This window comes from Macrobrachium nipponense, chromosome 18 (genome assembly GCF_015104395.2).
Source record: "Macrobrachium nipponense isolate FS-2020 chromosome 18, ASM1510439v2, whole genome shotgun sequence".
In the NCBI taxonomy this organism is placed as follows: domain Eukaryota; kingdom Metazoa; phylum Arthropoda; class Malacostraca; order Decapoda; family Palaemonidae; genus Macrobrachium; species Macrobrachium nipponense.
The window spans coordinates 48,427,455-48,443,885 of NC_087211.1; the positions used below are offsets into that span (position 1 = coordinate 48,427,455).

The 16,431-nt window shown below is 37.8% G+C and overlaps 1 protein-coding gene across 1 annotated transcript; it reads right to left on the bottom strand.

The window, feature by feature from the left end:
• Positions 1-270: 270 nt before the first annotated feature.
• Positions 271-14,492, bottom strand: LOC135196572 (serine-rich adhesin for platelets-like). The gene is made up of 10 exons (XM_064223414.1): positions 13,850-14,492; positions 12,701-13,306; positions 11,980-12,585; positions 11,296-11,859; positions 10,284-10,512; positions 4,026-4,630; positions 2,774-3,391; positions 2,049-2,654; positions 1,366-1,929; positions 271-757 (listed from the first exon to the last, which is right to left on the bottom strand). Exons 1-10 carry the CDS (start codon positions 14,297-14,299, stop codon positions 524-526), a joined length of 5,082 nt encoding a protein of 1,693 aa, XP_064079484.1. The 5' UTR covers positions 14,300-14,492; the 3' UTR covers positions 271-523.
• Positions 14,493-16,431: the final 1,939 nt, after the last annotated feature.

The window sequence follows — 16,431 nt, forward strand, 5'->3', positions numbered from 1 at the left end:
TTATAGTCAAGGGCCCCTTCCTTTAACTCTTATCTACCTACGCCTTCTGCGAGCCTTCCTTCAGGAGGGCTCATAATGTCCGTCATATCATATCTTACTCCATTCACGCGATGCACATCAGCAAGATAAATTATTAATAGCGAGTTACCATTTCCGATACACGGGTTATCAAACATTTTTTTTTTCAAACCTTGGAGCGCTATACTATACTAATTTGTCTTTACTCTTTTACCTTAACCTGTAAGAGTAATATCTGGAATGAAAGCCGTGTAATTTTTCTTTATTTTATTAGCAAAATAGACAACATTTGATAAAAAATATACTTCCAATATCACTAATCACATAAATATTTACGGATTTAAGCCAAGAAAACGAACGATGAAAACAGAATAGTAGTAACCATGTCTGGAAACCTTTGGCACCTGATCGTCACTGATCAGTTGAGAAGGTTCGAACAGTACAAAGAATTCTTAGGAGCTGATTGTCACTGATCAGTTGAGAAGGTTCGAACAGTAAAGAATTCTTAGGAAAAGTTCTTTGGTGCCGTAACGACGAGTACCCCATCCTTCGAGAGAACGGAAGTGATGGCATCGACCTGGATGGTATCCGGTAATTTCATGCGCCGGCTGAAGCTCTTACTAGAGGAACTTCCAGAGTTATCCCCAACTTCCTTCCGACCCTCCACCAGGAGCCCGTTCTGCTCCAGGGCTTTCACTTGGAGGTCTCCATCCACGAAGTCAGTGACGTCGATTTTGACCTGCACGTTCAAAGCATATAGGTAAATGTGTAGTCAGACAATACTAGTGAAGCCTATAGACTATTTGAACCTACAGCAAATTGTAAGTCAGGTGAGAGAGCATTTGTACATTGTGCATCTAGACTATGCGACAAAATACCGCCTGATGTGAAGATCGTACAAGAAGAAAGCAAGAATACACAAGAACAAATACTCTCATATTATGCAGGAGCTACGATACTGACGAAAAAATATTACAAGACAATGATAAAATATAAGAGGCCTCTTATTCTGAAAACGTACGAGGGCCCGTCAGAGAGGGAATCATCGCTGTGGAGGGCTGTACATAAAACCAAATAAAGTGCATTTCCTGCCTTAACCGTAAAGCATTATCTCATTAGAGAGGAAGCTAGTTATCTAAATCTTAAATGCAAAATTTTTTAACAAATGTAGTTTCCACTCGAGATGTTTACGACCTTATATGGTGATGCACCTCTAAATCTGCGCTTCTAAATGATTCGTCAACATTAGACTAAAGAATATAAGTAGACTACTATTTGGTTACACTAAGGTGTTGGTCAAATGGGATTGTTAAAAGTAGAATATGACGTAAAATATGCTAAACTCACCTTAATGGAATGACCATCGTCCTCCATAGACAGCGTTCGATCGTCGCCCCCTGAAGTGACCTCGCATATATTCTCAAAGGGGTTCCTCTCCTCTAATGACAAGGTCATAGCTTGTGCATGATTGAAAACCCTGTCCGCAGCTTCTTCAAAATCGTGGTGAGCCTTTGCAAAGAACTCATCGTGAAAGCTAGACATCTCTTTACCAAACTGGCTATGATTCAAGGACTGACTCGAGGACACGTGTGAGCTTGCATTGCTTGATAAATTTTGAGAAGAGCTCAAGGATGACATGAGATCCCTGTCTAGACACTGAGACGCCGTGGTGACCACACGTTCTTGTTGTTTCTTTGGAATGGTAATTATGAGCACACCATCGGAAGACATCGATGATGAAACCTCTTCAAAGTTCACCAGTCCAGGGAAAACAAACTTCCTGTGGAATGTTTTTGTGGATACAGACTCCCCCTCTTTCTTTTCCACCTTTCCTTCAACAACCAGCTCATTCTCATCGACGACTTTGATTTTCAAGTCATCCTTGTTGAAATCGTGTACATCCATCACCACCTGAAAAAAAAAGTATGCTTAGGGTATATCTCACTGGTTTGAACATTTGTTTACAAAAACGCAATTAAAAAAGTGCTTCATTTACAAACAACCAAACATGAGGCTTAAGAGCTACCAACCTTATGACTCTGGTGATCTTCGGTCACAGAAATTGCTTGATTCTCTTCTCTCATGTCTTGCTCTCTTAAGCTTCTGTAAGAAGTCATGTCATGTGATAGAGACGTTGATTTTCCATGCTTTTCCATGACTTCCTGAACTGCCCTTTCAAAGTCTTGACGCATAGACGCAAAGAAGTCGTCGTGGAAGAAGTGGCCTTTCTCGAACACAGGCAAAAGGAAGGTGTCTGCTGAATTCTCCTGCGTTCTACTAGCATCAGACTTTTCTTTGTCTTTGGTGGAGAATTGCATTCCCTGAGAGTTCGTCTGTAGGTTGGAAGAGATGGAGCTAGAGGAGTTGGTGGAGTGAATCGAGGATTTGGTTGAGCACATTTCTTTATGCTCCTTTTCTTTTGGAACCTTTACAGTAAGAATTCCATCCGATGACATTGCAGACGTGATTTCACTGTATCTGATGGGTCCAGGAAAAGTGAATAATCGCTGGAAGCTCTTGTGTGAAGATCTCCCTTCCTTGGTCTCCTCTATTTTTCCAACAACCTGTATCTCCGTCTTGTCCACAACCTTCACTCTAACATCTCCTTTCATGAAGTCTTTGACATCCAGAACAACCTGTGAAATAAGGGAGAATGTTACTCCTGGAAATATCTTAAAATGCATAATTTTTGTTGCCTGCATAATACCAATACTATGTATAGTTTTCTCACATCAAAGAAGCCGGCTCCACAAACCTTATGGAAGGTGTCGTCTTCTGTCAGTGAAACGGCTTGATTTTCCTGTGTGAGGTTCTCCTCTCTGAGGCTCCTGTATGCCGTCATGCTGTCCTTTGTATCATTTGCACAGGTAGTAGTACTTCCATAATTACTCAAAACTTCCTGGACCGATTTCTCAAAGTCTTGTCGAGCATTTTCGAAGAAGGAGTCATGAAAAAAGGACCCCTTTTCCGAGATGGGCAACAGAAAGTGGGTTTTCCTGTCGTGTAAGAAATCCACTGATGCCACGTCCTGTCTGCTGTCTGCCTGAACAAACTTCTTTTCACCTGCCTCAGTCGAGCTGTTTCTTGCAACTTCCTCTTTTGTATCCTGCAACTGGAAGTTCACCTTCTTTTTGGAAGTTTCTCTTTGGTTATTCTTCGGGACACTGACTGTCAGGACACCGTCGGAGGACATTGCCGAGGACACGGCGTCGCCATTGACTAGACCAGGGAAAGTAAAGCGACGACAGAAGCTCCTCTTCGAGATCGAATGTCCGTCTTTCTTTTCGGCGCTGCCTTCAATCACGAGTTCGTTTTCGTCCAGAATTTTCACCTTGACGTCTCCATCCATGAAGTCTCTGACGTCCAGTACGACCTGTGAAGAAGAGAACAGACATCATCCATGAGCACCTATAGGCTGATGGACTTCACAGTTTTTATCTCCAATTGTTAAAGATATTCTGGCATTACATATTTAGGGTCCTTGCGCTTTTAGTCAAGTTCTAAACACGTTTTGTTCAATTTGCAAATTGTTTTTTGAATATTTCAAAAACTAAATGCCTTTTCTAATAGACTACAAAAACATCTGAAATGCTCATCTGCTTGATTCAGTAGTACCAAAGTTTCTTCGATTTGTCACTCCCCCTTTTAGCCCAATAGACGCATTCCTTTTTTTAGTATTATCTTTTTTTACTTTTACCTGTTTCCTGTGGTCTCTAATTATTTACTGTCTATATTCTTTAACTGCACGTAATCCCACTACCAATTATTACTGAAGAAAAATTTTCATGATTCAGTTACGTTATAAAAAGGATTGTGCATATGCATACATATATATATATATATATATATATATATATATATATATATATATATATATATATATATATATATATGTATATGTATATATATATATATATATATATATATATATATATATATATATATATATATATATATATATATATATATATATATATATATATATAACGTGAAAGAAATCAACTTACCTTATGGTGAGAATCATCTTGGGAGAGAGACACTGCTTGATTGCTGTCTTTGAGATCCAGTTCTCGAATCTTCCTATAAGAATCCAGGTCACTCGCTTCGTCTGACCTCTGACCCCACTGACCTACGACCTCCTGGACGGCTTGGTCGAAGTGCCTCCGGGCATCTTCGAAGAAGGCGTCGCTGTGGAAGAGGCCCCGGGTGGCGATGGGGATGAGGGAGTCCCCCCCAACACTAGGCATAGCGGGCCACTCCATCCTCGAAGTTCTTCCTTCCATCGACGCCCCGCTAATGTCTGACGAAGTGCTGCGTTTGCTGCTGCTTTCACTCACACGGGACGCTGTGCTTTTGATGCTGCTTGTGACGTTTGAGGACAACTTCGTCTGCACTGCGTCGGCTGAGCAGCTGTTCAGACGAGATGCTGTGTTGCTCTGGTGTTGTGTTGGAGCCATTTTTCTTCTTCTTCTTCTTTGTTGACCAGCGATTAAATGCTTGTTTTTAACAATAGAAAGACGGTAATTCTCACAATGAATCAAGTCTGAACAAATATATATTTGTCTTGGAACCACTTCAAGGAGCGAATAGAGAGAGGTTCCTGTTGACGATGCTTATAACCACAGTTCTCGTTGTGTTCTGTCAGCTGAGCAAGACTCGGTGTCTTTTATACATCGATGGTGGTTGGCACACCACGCTCTCTTGCCTCTTCTCGCCTCCCACGGCTCCTCAGGGGCGTAACCGATGATGTCACTCTGACGTAATTGGCGTTCGTTCCCTGTCCTTAGGAAGCCTGAGATGAAAGGAGAACTTTCTGGAGATTTCTGGTACATCAGCCTAGAATGTTCTCCCTGTTTATCTAATGACGCTTAGAATCTACAATAAAAATGAGTTGTGACAAGAGCTACGACCGTTTTCAGTTTGTAGCCTACGGGAATTCGAACTGAGTGTAGGATGAACAGATAAAAAAGCAGAGAGAAAAGGACATGTTGTTTCTCTCCTAATATGGAAGTAAGTTAACAACCAAGATGGAATACTTTTTGTGTTTACTTCACCATCCTTCAAGCTGATGATTTTTATGATTGCGTACGTGACGAAACAAATTTATTCTTATGAGTAGTTCTGTCTTGATATAAACACAAATGCGTTCGATAAGCAAGTAGATAGCGTTCGTATATGCTGTTGTCAGTTTGCCCATACACAGCACACACGTATATATATATATCTATATATATATATATATATATATATATATATATATATATATATATATATATATATATATATATATATATATATATATATATATATATATATATATCATATATATATATATATATATATATATATATATATATATATATATATATGTATGTATATATTCGTACATATGAGAGATTTAGATATATGTATATATATATATATATATATATATATTATATATATATATATATATATATATATATATATATAAAGCTATTATTATTTCTTAAATTCCCAAAATGTTACGAGGTCACTTTGGTATTTCAAGGTACCTTTATCTGCATGAATATACGGATATGGATAGCTGAATTTATATACAGATACACGTACATTATACATATAGGCAGGCACACAGACACTCACACGCATATATATATATATTATATATATATATATAGGTAATATATATATATATAGATATATATATTGTATATATCTATATATAATATATATATATATATATATATATATATATATATATATATATAATATATATATATATATATATGTGCGTGTGCATGTAATGTTTGTGAAGATATAATAGAAGCATCTCCCTCTTTCGAGGAAGAGCTATAATGAGTCAGCCGGTTGGTATCAAGTATTTGAAGTGGAATTTTCTGAGTATCTCATTAGTAAAGAGTTGATTATATTGCTTGGTCATGTCTTATACGGTCATTCAATTTTCTGGAGTCAGGGTTGCCGAATATAAGTCGAACTACACTGAGTGGATATGGCGCGTGGAGAGAGGTATGGATGAATGCGTCTCTTATGCTCAGAAAGTCGGTAATACACCTTTTAATAAACGTACATGCACATACACAAACGCTCACACTAAATATACATATAAGCGAATAACACCGGAAAACGATAGACAGAAATCCAACCGCTTTTGTCTTTACTAAGACATTGTCGAGGAACGAATGAAATACAGTTAGAAAGAAAGTTATCAGGTAAACAAAAAGATCAAGAATACCAGATGGTTAATTGTCAAAAGGGTAAAAATCAAAGGGATAATCCAGGATTATCGGATATCAAACGGTCACAAACCTAAACATACATTTAACCCTAACAGAAACTACAACTATCCATATAGTCCAAAACATGTAAAAACCGAATGTATTAATTTTGTTTCTTATATTTATCTACAACTTTTTTCATTACGAAGGCATCAAGTTTAAATAAACCAAGACTTAAATTTAGAACATTTCCATTATTTGACTCGATGAAACAAGATTCAATTACATTCCTTTTAACTGTGTCATTACATGGGATTGAGGCTCTTGCTTGACTCCAGTTAATAGGATGATCTAAATCTCTCATATATACGAATAATGCATTCGATATTTGCCCAGATCTCACAGAATATTGGTGCTGTTTGAGAAGTTGGGAAAGAGATTTATCGGTCTGTCCGTAACAGACTTTATCACACTTTTTGCAAGGAATTTCATATATGCAGCCTGTAAGATCTTTAGGAGAATTTTTGATTACTAAAACTCTTGGCATTAATATTACTGAAAACAACATTTATGTTAAAAAGCTTTAAAATTCTAGGAATTTCTAAAGACCTTTCATCATAGGGTAATTTTAGAATGTTATGCTTACTAAATTCAAGTTTGTTATTAGCTAAACAAAATGTTTTTCTATCTCTTTTCCATGCCACATCTACAAAAGTCCTTGGGTATTTAAGTTTCAAAGCAATATAATAAATAGTTTTAATCTCAGCGTCATTAAACTGCGGGCTACAGACATGTAAAGCTCTTAGGAACATCCCAGAAAAAGCAAAGAATTTAACATTTTGATGGTGATTGGAGTAGTAATGAACAAAATAAGCTATGTTAGTTGATTTCCGAAAGACTGAAAAGGTGAAATTTCTATCATTGCTATGAAGAGTTACATCAAGAAAATTCAAATTACATTGTCTTTCTTCCTTTACAGTAAATTTTATCGAAGGGACTAAATGATTCAGATTATTAAGGAATTCCTGGAGTTTTTCGTGAACTGGCCAAATACAGAAAATATCATCCACATACCTAAACCGTATAATTTTTGGGGACAAAATTCTTGGTAAGAATTCCATGTAAATATTGCTAAGGACAGGAGATCAGGGATTACCCATAGCCATGCCAAACTTTTGTACAAAAAATTCCCCATTAAAATAAAATTTACTATCTTTGATACATAACGTTATGAGATTAATGAGGTTTGCTACAGTTAATGTCCTCCAAAAATTCAAGTAAATCATCTACAGGCACTTTTGTAAATAAATAGACATCAAAATTAACCATATTAAAATCATTATTCCAATTTGAACTATTCGATTTGTTTATAAAATCAATATTGTTTTATTTACATTCGTGTTAGAAATATTTCCTACCAGAGATGTAAGAATTTATTACAAGCCATCTACATAAATCATACGTAACTGAGCCCACTGAACTAATGATTGGTCTGACAGGGTTATTGATTTTGTGTGTCGTGACTCCAAACCATATATATATATATATATATATATATATATATATATATATATATATATAAGGTAGGGAGGCGCACTGCGGTATAAGCTGTTTAATTAAATGGTCCAAGCCCTTTAGAATGGATTCAATTTGTTTATTAAAATGGGAGTTCACTGTTTGTGAGCGATGATAAGCATTACAGAAAGATGTCACGAATAGAACAAGGCTTGGAAAACTCACAGAATAGGCGTAGAAGTTGCATGTGGTTTCCATTATGCTTAAAAAAATCACAGTAGATGCATGTGACTTCATTAATTAAATAAGCGAATACCACAGGAAAATGATAGGCAGAAATCCAAGCGCTTTCGTCTATACTAAGACATTGTCAAGGAACGAATGAAATACAGTTGGAAAGAAAGTTATGGGGTAAACAAAAAGATCAAGAATACCAGATAGTTAATTGTCAAAAGGGTGAAAATCAAAGAGATAATCCAGGATTATCGGATAACACACGGGCACAAACCTAAAACATAGATTTAAACCTAACAGAAACTACAAACTATCCATATAGTCCAAAACATGTACAAACTGAATATAGAACTTTTTCATTATTTGACTTGCTGAAACAAGATTATATGATATTCCTTGTAATTTTGTCCTGCTTTAAATAAATGATAGAAAATACGAATGTAACGCCCCTATATTTCATATTGGCGTCGTTATTTTCGATTATTCTGGAGAGGAGGGTTGCAATTTTCGGCAAAGTATTCACAAATGGTAAGAATTATGGAAAAACTAAACTGCTCACGCTAGAAAATAAATGTATTTTGACAGATAATGCTTTAAATCAGTTATATATTTTATATTGTGGAAACGTAGATAATGAAAAACTCTTCAACATATCAATATTTGCTTCATCAGCATTACCTTCTACAGTTTTAATTCCGTTTCTCATACATGTCAACATCCAAAAATACCAGTCAAAGTACTGCATGGTTCAACTATTAACATCGGCCAAATTGCAGCATACACATTGCGATTTGAGTTCATATTTTCAGTATAAGCACTGATTTTGAGGGTAGACCTACATTTGTATAACGAGGCGCACTGTGAGGTTATTAAGACCTGCGATAATTCACGCTAAGGTCGGTTGTTGTGACTCCCATCCTCATTGGAGTATCTTGGATTTCGATGATAATTCTAAGTTTATTCAGTATCTTCTTTCTGATGTGAGGTTCTAATGTTGGAACACAGAGAACGAAAATATATGTATTCTTCTAAGTTTACATCGTGAAGATCAGATAAAATTGGACAGGTCTTCCAATGAAGCTGACTAAATGAAGTCTGACATACAATCTGGTTTGCAAATCATAAAGTGAACAGACAGTAGCTCGAACATACGAACATACACACAGATGATATAGATTACAAGTCATGTAGGCCGGTCTGGGTTATAGGTCACTGTTTCTCAAGCCGGAAGCTTTGTCTACAGTTTACAAAACAATAGATTTGATGACCACAGATGACGGCAAACCAGACACTGGCTCATACAATACGTCGACTTAGCCTACATTATCTTATCTGGTCCGATCACACTCCTGCAAGCAAACTGGTTGACCTCTTGGTCACTGCTTTTAATTAATCGTAGTTTTAGTTTTCATATATGGAATAACATTCCATATATTTTATTATGTAACACTTACACATACGAAAGAAGAGGGAGCCAGCTTTGTTTAGCTATCCAAGTTATGCAAGTGCTGCAATGAACGGTATCTCAACCTCCTATTTCTTTTAACATTGATGCTCAAATACTTCCATATTTGCCTCAGAGTTCCACATAGTTCACAGTTCATACCAGTGAAATAAAAGAACAATTTGCATTTGATTCCACCGTTATAAGTTATTCTGTTCAGCCTAGGTACTCAAGCTGTAGTACGTTGGTCATTTGTCGCTCCTCGGAATGTATTTCTCGTCTTTTTGCTCGGAAATGTCGACTCCGATGCAGTTCTTATAATCAAGGACCCCTTCCTTCACCTCTTATCTACTTAGCTACGCCCTCTGCGAGCCTTTCTTCGGAGGCCTCATAATGTCCATCGTATCATATCTTCCTCCATTCATTTGATGCACATCAGAAAGATAAATTGTTAATTACGAGTTACCATTACTGATACACGGGTTGTCAAACTTTTTTTTTTATTTCTTTCTTTTTTACCTAAGATTGCTATACTATACTCATTTGTCTTTACTCTATTACCTTAACCCGTAAGAGCAATATCTGTAATGAAAGACGTGTAATTTTTCTTTATTTTATTAGCAAAATAGACAAAATTTGATAAATATACTTCCGATATCACTAATCACATAAATATTTACAGATTTAAGCCAATAACACAAACGCTGAAAACAGAACAGTAGTAACCTTGTCTGGAAACCTTTGGCAGCAGATCATCACTGATCAGTTAAGAAGGTTCGAACAGTAAAAAGAATTCTTAGGAGCTGATCGTCACTGATCAATTGAGAGGGTTCAAACAGTAAAGAATTCTTAGGAAAAGTTCTTTGGTGCCGTAACGACGAGTACCCCATCCTTCGAGAGAACAGAAGTGATGGCATCCACCTGGATGGTACCCGGTAACTTCATGCGGCGGCTGAAGCTCTTGCTGGAAGCCCTTCCGTTGTTATCCACAACTTCCTTCCGACCCTCCACCAGGAGCCTGTTCTGCTCCAGGGCTTTTACTTGGAGGTCTCCACCCACGAAGTCAGTAACGTCGATTTTGACCTGCACATTCAAAGTATACAGGAAAATGTGTAGTCAGCCAATGCAAATGAAACATATAGGCTATTTGAATCTAGAACAAATTGTCAGTCAGGCGCGAGAGCATTTGTACATTGTGCACCTAGACTATTCGACAAAATACCACCTGAAGTGAAGATCGTACAAGAAAAGAGCAAATTTAAACAAGAACTAAATACTCTCCTTTTCTGCAGGAACTACGATACTGACGAGAAAACACTAAAAGACAATTATATAAAAAGAAGAAGCACCTTATTTTGAAAACGCACAAGGGCCCGTCAGAGAGAGAATCATCACTGGGAAGGGTGAAGATCGCAACAGAAAAGAGCAAATTTAATAAACAAGAACTAAATAATCTCCTTTTCTGCAGGAACTACGATACTGACAAGAAACACTAAAAGACAATTATATAAAAAGAAGAAGCACCTTATTTTGAAAACGCACAAGGGCCCGTCAGAGAGAGAATCATCACTGGGGAGGGCTGTACATAATACCAAATAAAGTGCATTTCCTGCCATAACTGTAAAGCATCATCTAACAAGAGAGGAAGCTAAAGTTATCTAGATCTTAAATATAAATTTTTTAAACTAATTTAGAGTCCTGTCGAGATGTTTTCGACTGTATGTGGTGATGCACTGATAAATCTGCACTTCTAAATGATTCGTCAACGTTAGACTAAAGAGTATAGACTACTCTTTGGTTAGATTAAGGTGTTGGTGAAGTGCGATTGTTAGGAGTAGAAGATGACATAAGATATGCATAACTCACCTTAATGGAATGGCCATCGTCCTCCATAGACAGCGTTCGATCGTCGTCCCCTGTAGTGACTTCGCATATATTTTCAAAGGGGTTCCTCTCCTCTAATGACAAGGTCATATCTTGTGCGTGATTGAAAACCCTGTTTGCAGCTTCTTCAAAATCGTGGTGAGCCTTTGCAAAGAACTCATCGTGAAAGCTAGACTTCTCTTTATCAAACTGGCTATGATTCAAGGACTGACTTGAGGACACGTGTGAGCTTGAGTGGTTTGATAAATTTTGAGAAGAGCTCAAGGATGACATGAGATCCCTGTCTAGACACTGAGACGCCGTGGAGACCATGCGTTCTTGTTGTTTCTTTGGAATGGTAATTATGAGCACACCATCGGAAGACATTGATGATGAAACTGCTTCAGAGTTCACTAGTCCAGGGAAAACAAAGTTCTTGCGGAAAGTTTTTGTAGATACAGACTCCCCCTCTTTCTTTTCCACCTTTCCCTCAACAACCAGCTCATTTTCATCAACAACTTTGATTTTCAAGTCATTCTTGTTGAAATCGTGTACATCCATCACCACCTGAAAAGAAAAGTATGCTTAGGGTATATCTCACTGGTCTGAACATTTGTTTGCAAAAACGCAATTCAAAAAGTGCTTCATTTACAAAAAACCAAACATGAGGCTTAAAAAAATACCAACCTTATGACTCTTGTGATCTTCGGTCACAGAAATTGCTTGATTCTCTTCTCTCATGTCTTGCTCTCTTAAGCTTCTGTAAGAAGTCATGTCATGTGATAGAGACGTTGACTTTCCATGCTTTTCCATGACTTCCTGAACTGCCCTTTCAAAGTCTTGACGCATAGACGCAAAGAAGTCGTCGTGGAAGAAGTGGCCTTTCTCGAACACTGGCAAAAGGAAGGTGTCTGCTGAATTCTCCAGCGTTCTGCTAGCATCAGACTTTTCTTTGTCTTTGGTGGAGAATTGAATTCCCTGAGAGTTCGTCTGTAGGTTGGAAGAGATGGAGCTAGAGGAATTGGTGGAGTGAATCAAGGATTTGGTTGAGCACATTTCTTTATGCTTCTTTTCTTTTGGAACCTTTACAGTAAGAATTCCATCCGATGACATTGCAGACGTGATTTCACTGGATCTGATGGGTCCAGGAAAAGTGAATGATCGCTGGAAGCTCTTGTGTGAAGATTTCCCTTCCTTTGTCTCCTCTATTTTTCCAACAACCTGTATCTCCGTCTCATCCACAACCTTCACGCTAACATCTCCTTTCATGAAGTCTTTGACATCCAGAACAACCTGTGAAATAAGAGAGAATGTTATGCCTGGAAATATTTTAAAATGCATCATTTTTGTTGCCTGCCTAATACCAATACTATAGTATTCTCACATCAAAGAAGTCAGCCCCACAAACCTTATGGAAGGTTTCGTCTTCTGTCAAAGAAACGGCTTGATTTTCCTGTGTGAGGTTCTCCTCTCTGAGGCTCCTGTATGCCGTCATGCTGTCCTTTGTATCACTCACACACATAGCAGTACTTCCAAAATTACTCAAAACTTCCTGGACCGATTTCTCAAAGTCTTGTCGGGCACTCTCGAAGAAGGAGTCATGGAAAAAGGACCCCTTTTCCGAGATGGGCAACAGAATGCTGGTTTTCCTGTCATGGAAGAAATCATCTTCCTGCCTGCTGTCTGCCTGAACAAACTTCTTTTCACCTGCATCAGCCGAGCTGCTTCTTGCAACTTCCTCTTTTGTATCTTGCAACTGGAAGTTCACCTTTTTGGAAGTTTCTCTTTGGTTATTCTTCGGAACATTGACTGTCAAGACACCGTCGGAGGACATTGCCGAGGACACGGCGTCACCCTTGACTAGACCAGGGAAAGTAAAGCGACGACAGAAGCTCCTCTTCGAGATCGAATGTCCGTCTTTCTTCTCGGCACTGCCTTCAATCACGAGCTCGTTTTCGTCCAGAATTTTCACCTTGACGTCTCCATCCATGAAGTCTCTGACGTCCAGTACGACCTGTGAAGAAGAAAACAGATATCCTCCATGAACGCTTATAGACTGATGGACTTGTCAAATTTTATCTTCAATTGTTATGGATATTAAAAATGGTACATTGTGGTACTACATCTTTAGGGTCATAGCTCCTTTAGTCAAGTTCTAAACGCGTTTTGTTCAACTAGCAAAATGTTTTAGTAAAAAGTTTAAAAATTGCTCTTTCAAATAGTCATTTCATAAGAATATCAGAAAGTTTCCTATGCAAGATTCAATAGTACCAAAGTTTCTTTGCTTTGTCACTCCCCTTTCTTAGCCTAATATACGCATTACTTTTTTTTCTTTTACTTTTACCTGTTTCTTGTGGTCTCTGATTACTTTGCTGTCTAACTTCATTAACTGCATCTAATCCCACTGCCAATTATTATTGAAGAAAAATTTAAATATTTCATAAAAAGGATTGGGCATTAACCACCTGATTTTTAATGCGGTTAGCACTTCATTCAGCATTGCAGTTGTATGTACGTATATATATATATATATATAAAGTAAAGGAAATCAACTTACCTTATGGTGAGAATCATCTTGGGAGAGAGACACTGCTTGATTGCTGTCTTTGAGATCCAGATCTCGAATCTTCCTGTAAGAATCCAGGTCACTCGCTTCGTCTGACCTCTGACCCCACTGACCTACGACCTCCTGGACGGCTTGGTCGAAGTGCCTCCGGGCATCTTCGAAGAAGGCGTCGCTGTGGAAGAGGCCCCGGGTGGCGATGGGGATGAGGGAGTCGCCCCCAACACTAGGCATAGTGGGCCACTCCATCCTCGAAGTTCTTCCTTCCATCGACGCCCCGCTAATGTCTGACGAAGTGCTGCTTTTGCTGCTGCTTTCACTCACACGGGACGCTGTGCTTTTGATGCTGCTTGTGACGTTTGAAGACGACTTCGTCTGCACCGCGTCGGCTGAGCAGCTGTTCAGACGAGATTCTGTGTTGCTCTGGTGTTGTGTTGGAGCCATTTTTCTCCTTCTTTCGTGACTAGCGATTAAATGCGTGTTTTTAACAATAGAAAGACGGTAATTCTTACAATAAATAAAGTCTGAACAGATATGTATATATATGTCTTGGAACTACTTCAAGGAGTGAATAGAGAGAGGTTCCTGTTGACGATGCTTATCACCACAGTTCTCGTTGTATTCTGTCAGCTGAGTGAGACCCGGTGCTTTTTATACAACGGCGGTGGTTGGCACCCCACGCTCTCTTGCCTCTTCTCGCCTCCCACGACTCCTCAGGGGCATACCGATGATGTCACTCTGACGTAATGGGCGTTCGTTCCCTGTCCTTAGGAAGTCTGAGATGAAAGGAGAACTTTCTGGAGATTTCTGGTACATCAGCCTAGAATGTTCTCTCTGTTTATCTAATGACGCTCCGAATCTACAATAAAAATGAGTTGTGACACGAGCTGCGACCGTTTTCAATTTGTAGCCTACGGGTATTCGAACTGAGTGTGGGATGAACAGATAAAAAAGCACAGAGAAAAAGACACGTTGCATCAGACTCTTAATATGGAAGTAAGGCAACAACCAGGATGGAATACCTTTCGTGTTTACTCCAGCCTCCATCAAGTTGATGCTTTTTATGATCGCGTACGTGATGATATGAATAGTTCTATACAAACACAAATTCGTTCGATAAGCAAGTAGATAGTGTTCTTATATACTATTGTCAGTTTACCCATACACAACATACATGTATATAATATATATATATAATATATATATATATATATATATATATGTGTGTGTGTGTGTGTGTGTGTGTATAGCGATTATCATTTCTTAACTTCCCAAAATGTTACGAGGTCACTGCATGAGGTTTTTGAAGATACCTTCATCCGCATGAATATACGGATATGGACATCCGTATTTATATACAGATATATACGTACATTATACATACAGACAGGCACACAGACACTCCGAGGCAGAAGGAAAGGTGGCCTTCCTTGATATACTAATCAGCCACAGTGAAAACGGGTTTATCACATCTGTTTATAGGAAACCGACTTTCACGGGTTTGACCACCAACAAGAGAAATTTGATTACGACCTTATCATCGAGAGCTTTTAATATATGTTCAAATTATGTTAATACGAACCTAGAGTTAAATTTCATGAAGCAGTGCTTATTTTTGAATGGCTTCACCAAAAGTTTTACTAATACGTATATAGGAAAGGAGCTTCAAAAATTATTACTTCCAAAACCTACAACTGTCACTGTCAACAGAGCAGTTATGTATTTTCCCATCGCGTCTCTTGGAAATAGGTCCTTTAATTTTAAAAAAAGATTAACCAAACTTTTGCATGAATTCTACCCACAAATAAAAATTCGAGTGGTATTTAAGCCTAAATCTACATTACAAAAATTCTTCAGTTTCAAGAAGGCGATACCAACTGAGCTGCAGTCAGCTATTGTGTATAAGTGTCATTGCCGTAGTGCAATGTACATTGGAAAATCTAAACGGCAGTTCAGTCATCGCATCTTCGAACATCTCGAAGATCTGTTAGTGTTATTCGTCAACACTCCGAAGAATATGACCATCTTATCAATTTAGATTCCTTTTCAGTCCTTACTTGCACAACCAACGAAATGGAGCTCGGAGTGGTTGAGTTTCTATATACCCTAGGAGATAAACCCTCTCTTTGTAATAATGAAAGGTCTGTTGAACTGCTGTGCTTTTAGACTTTTCTTTCTGCTCTCTTAGATAACAAACAGTGTATTTCTCTATATTTTAAGATTTTGGTGCGGGTTTAGGTTATTATGTCTGGTAATTGTGTAATTTTATATTATTTTATTTTGCTTTGTTAATTTTAACGCAACTTATAGTAATTATGTAATTTTATTTCATTTTATTTTGCTTTGTAACTTATGTTACTTCATTGATTTTAAGTGTAAATAATATTCCATTATAGATTGCCCGATGACGGAGGAAAGTAAATCTCCGAAACATTCGCAAATAAAGATGCTCTTCATTCAAGCCCTGGTTTTAATATTTGTTATTCGTCTCCGATTTCCACGGAACTCTTCTATTGCTGATATATATATAATATAATATATAATATATATATATATATATATATATATATATATAT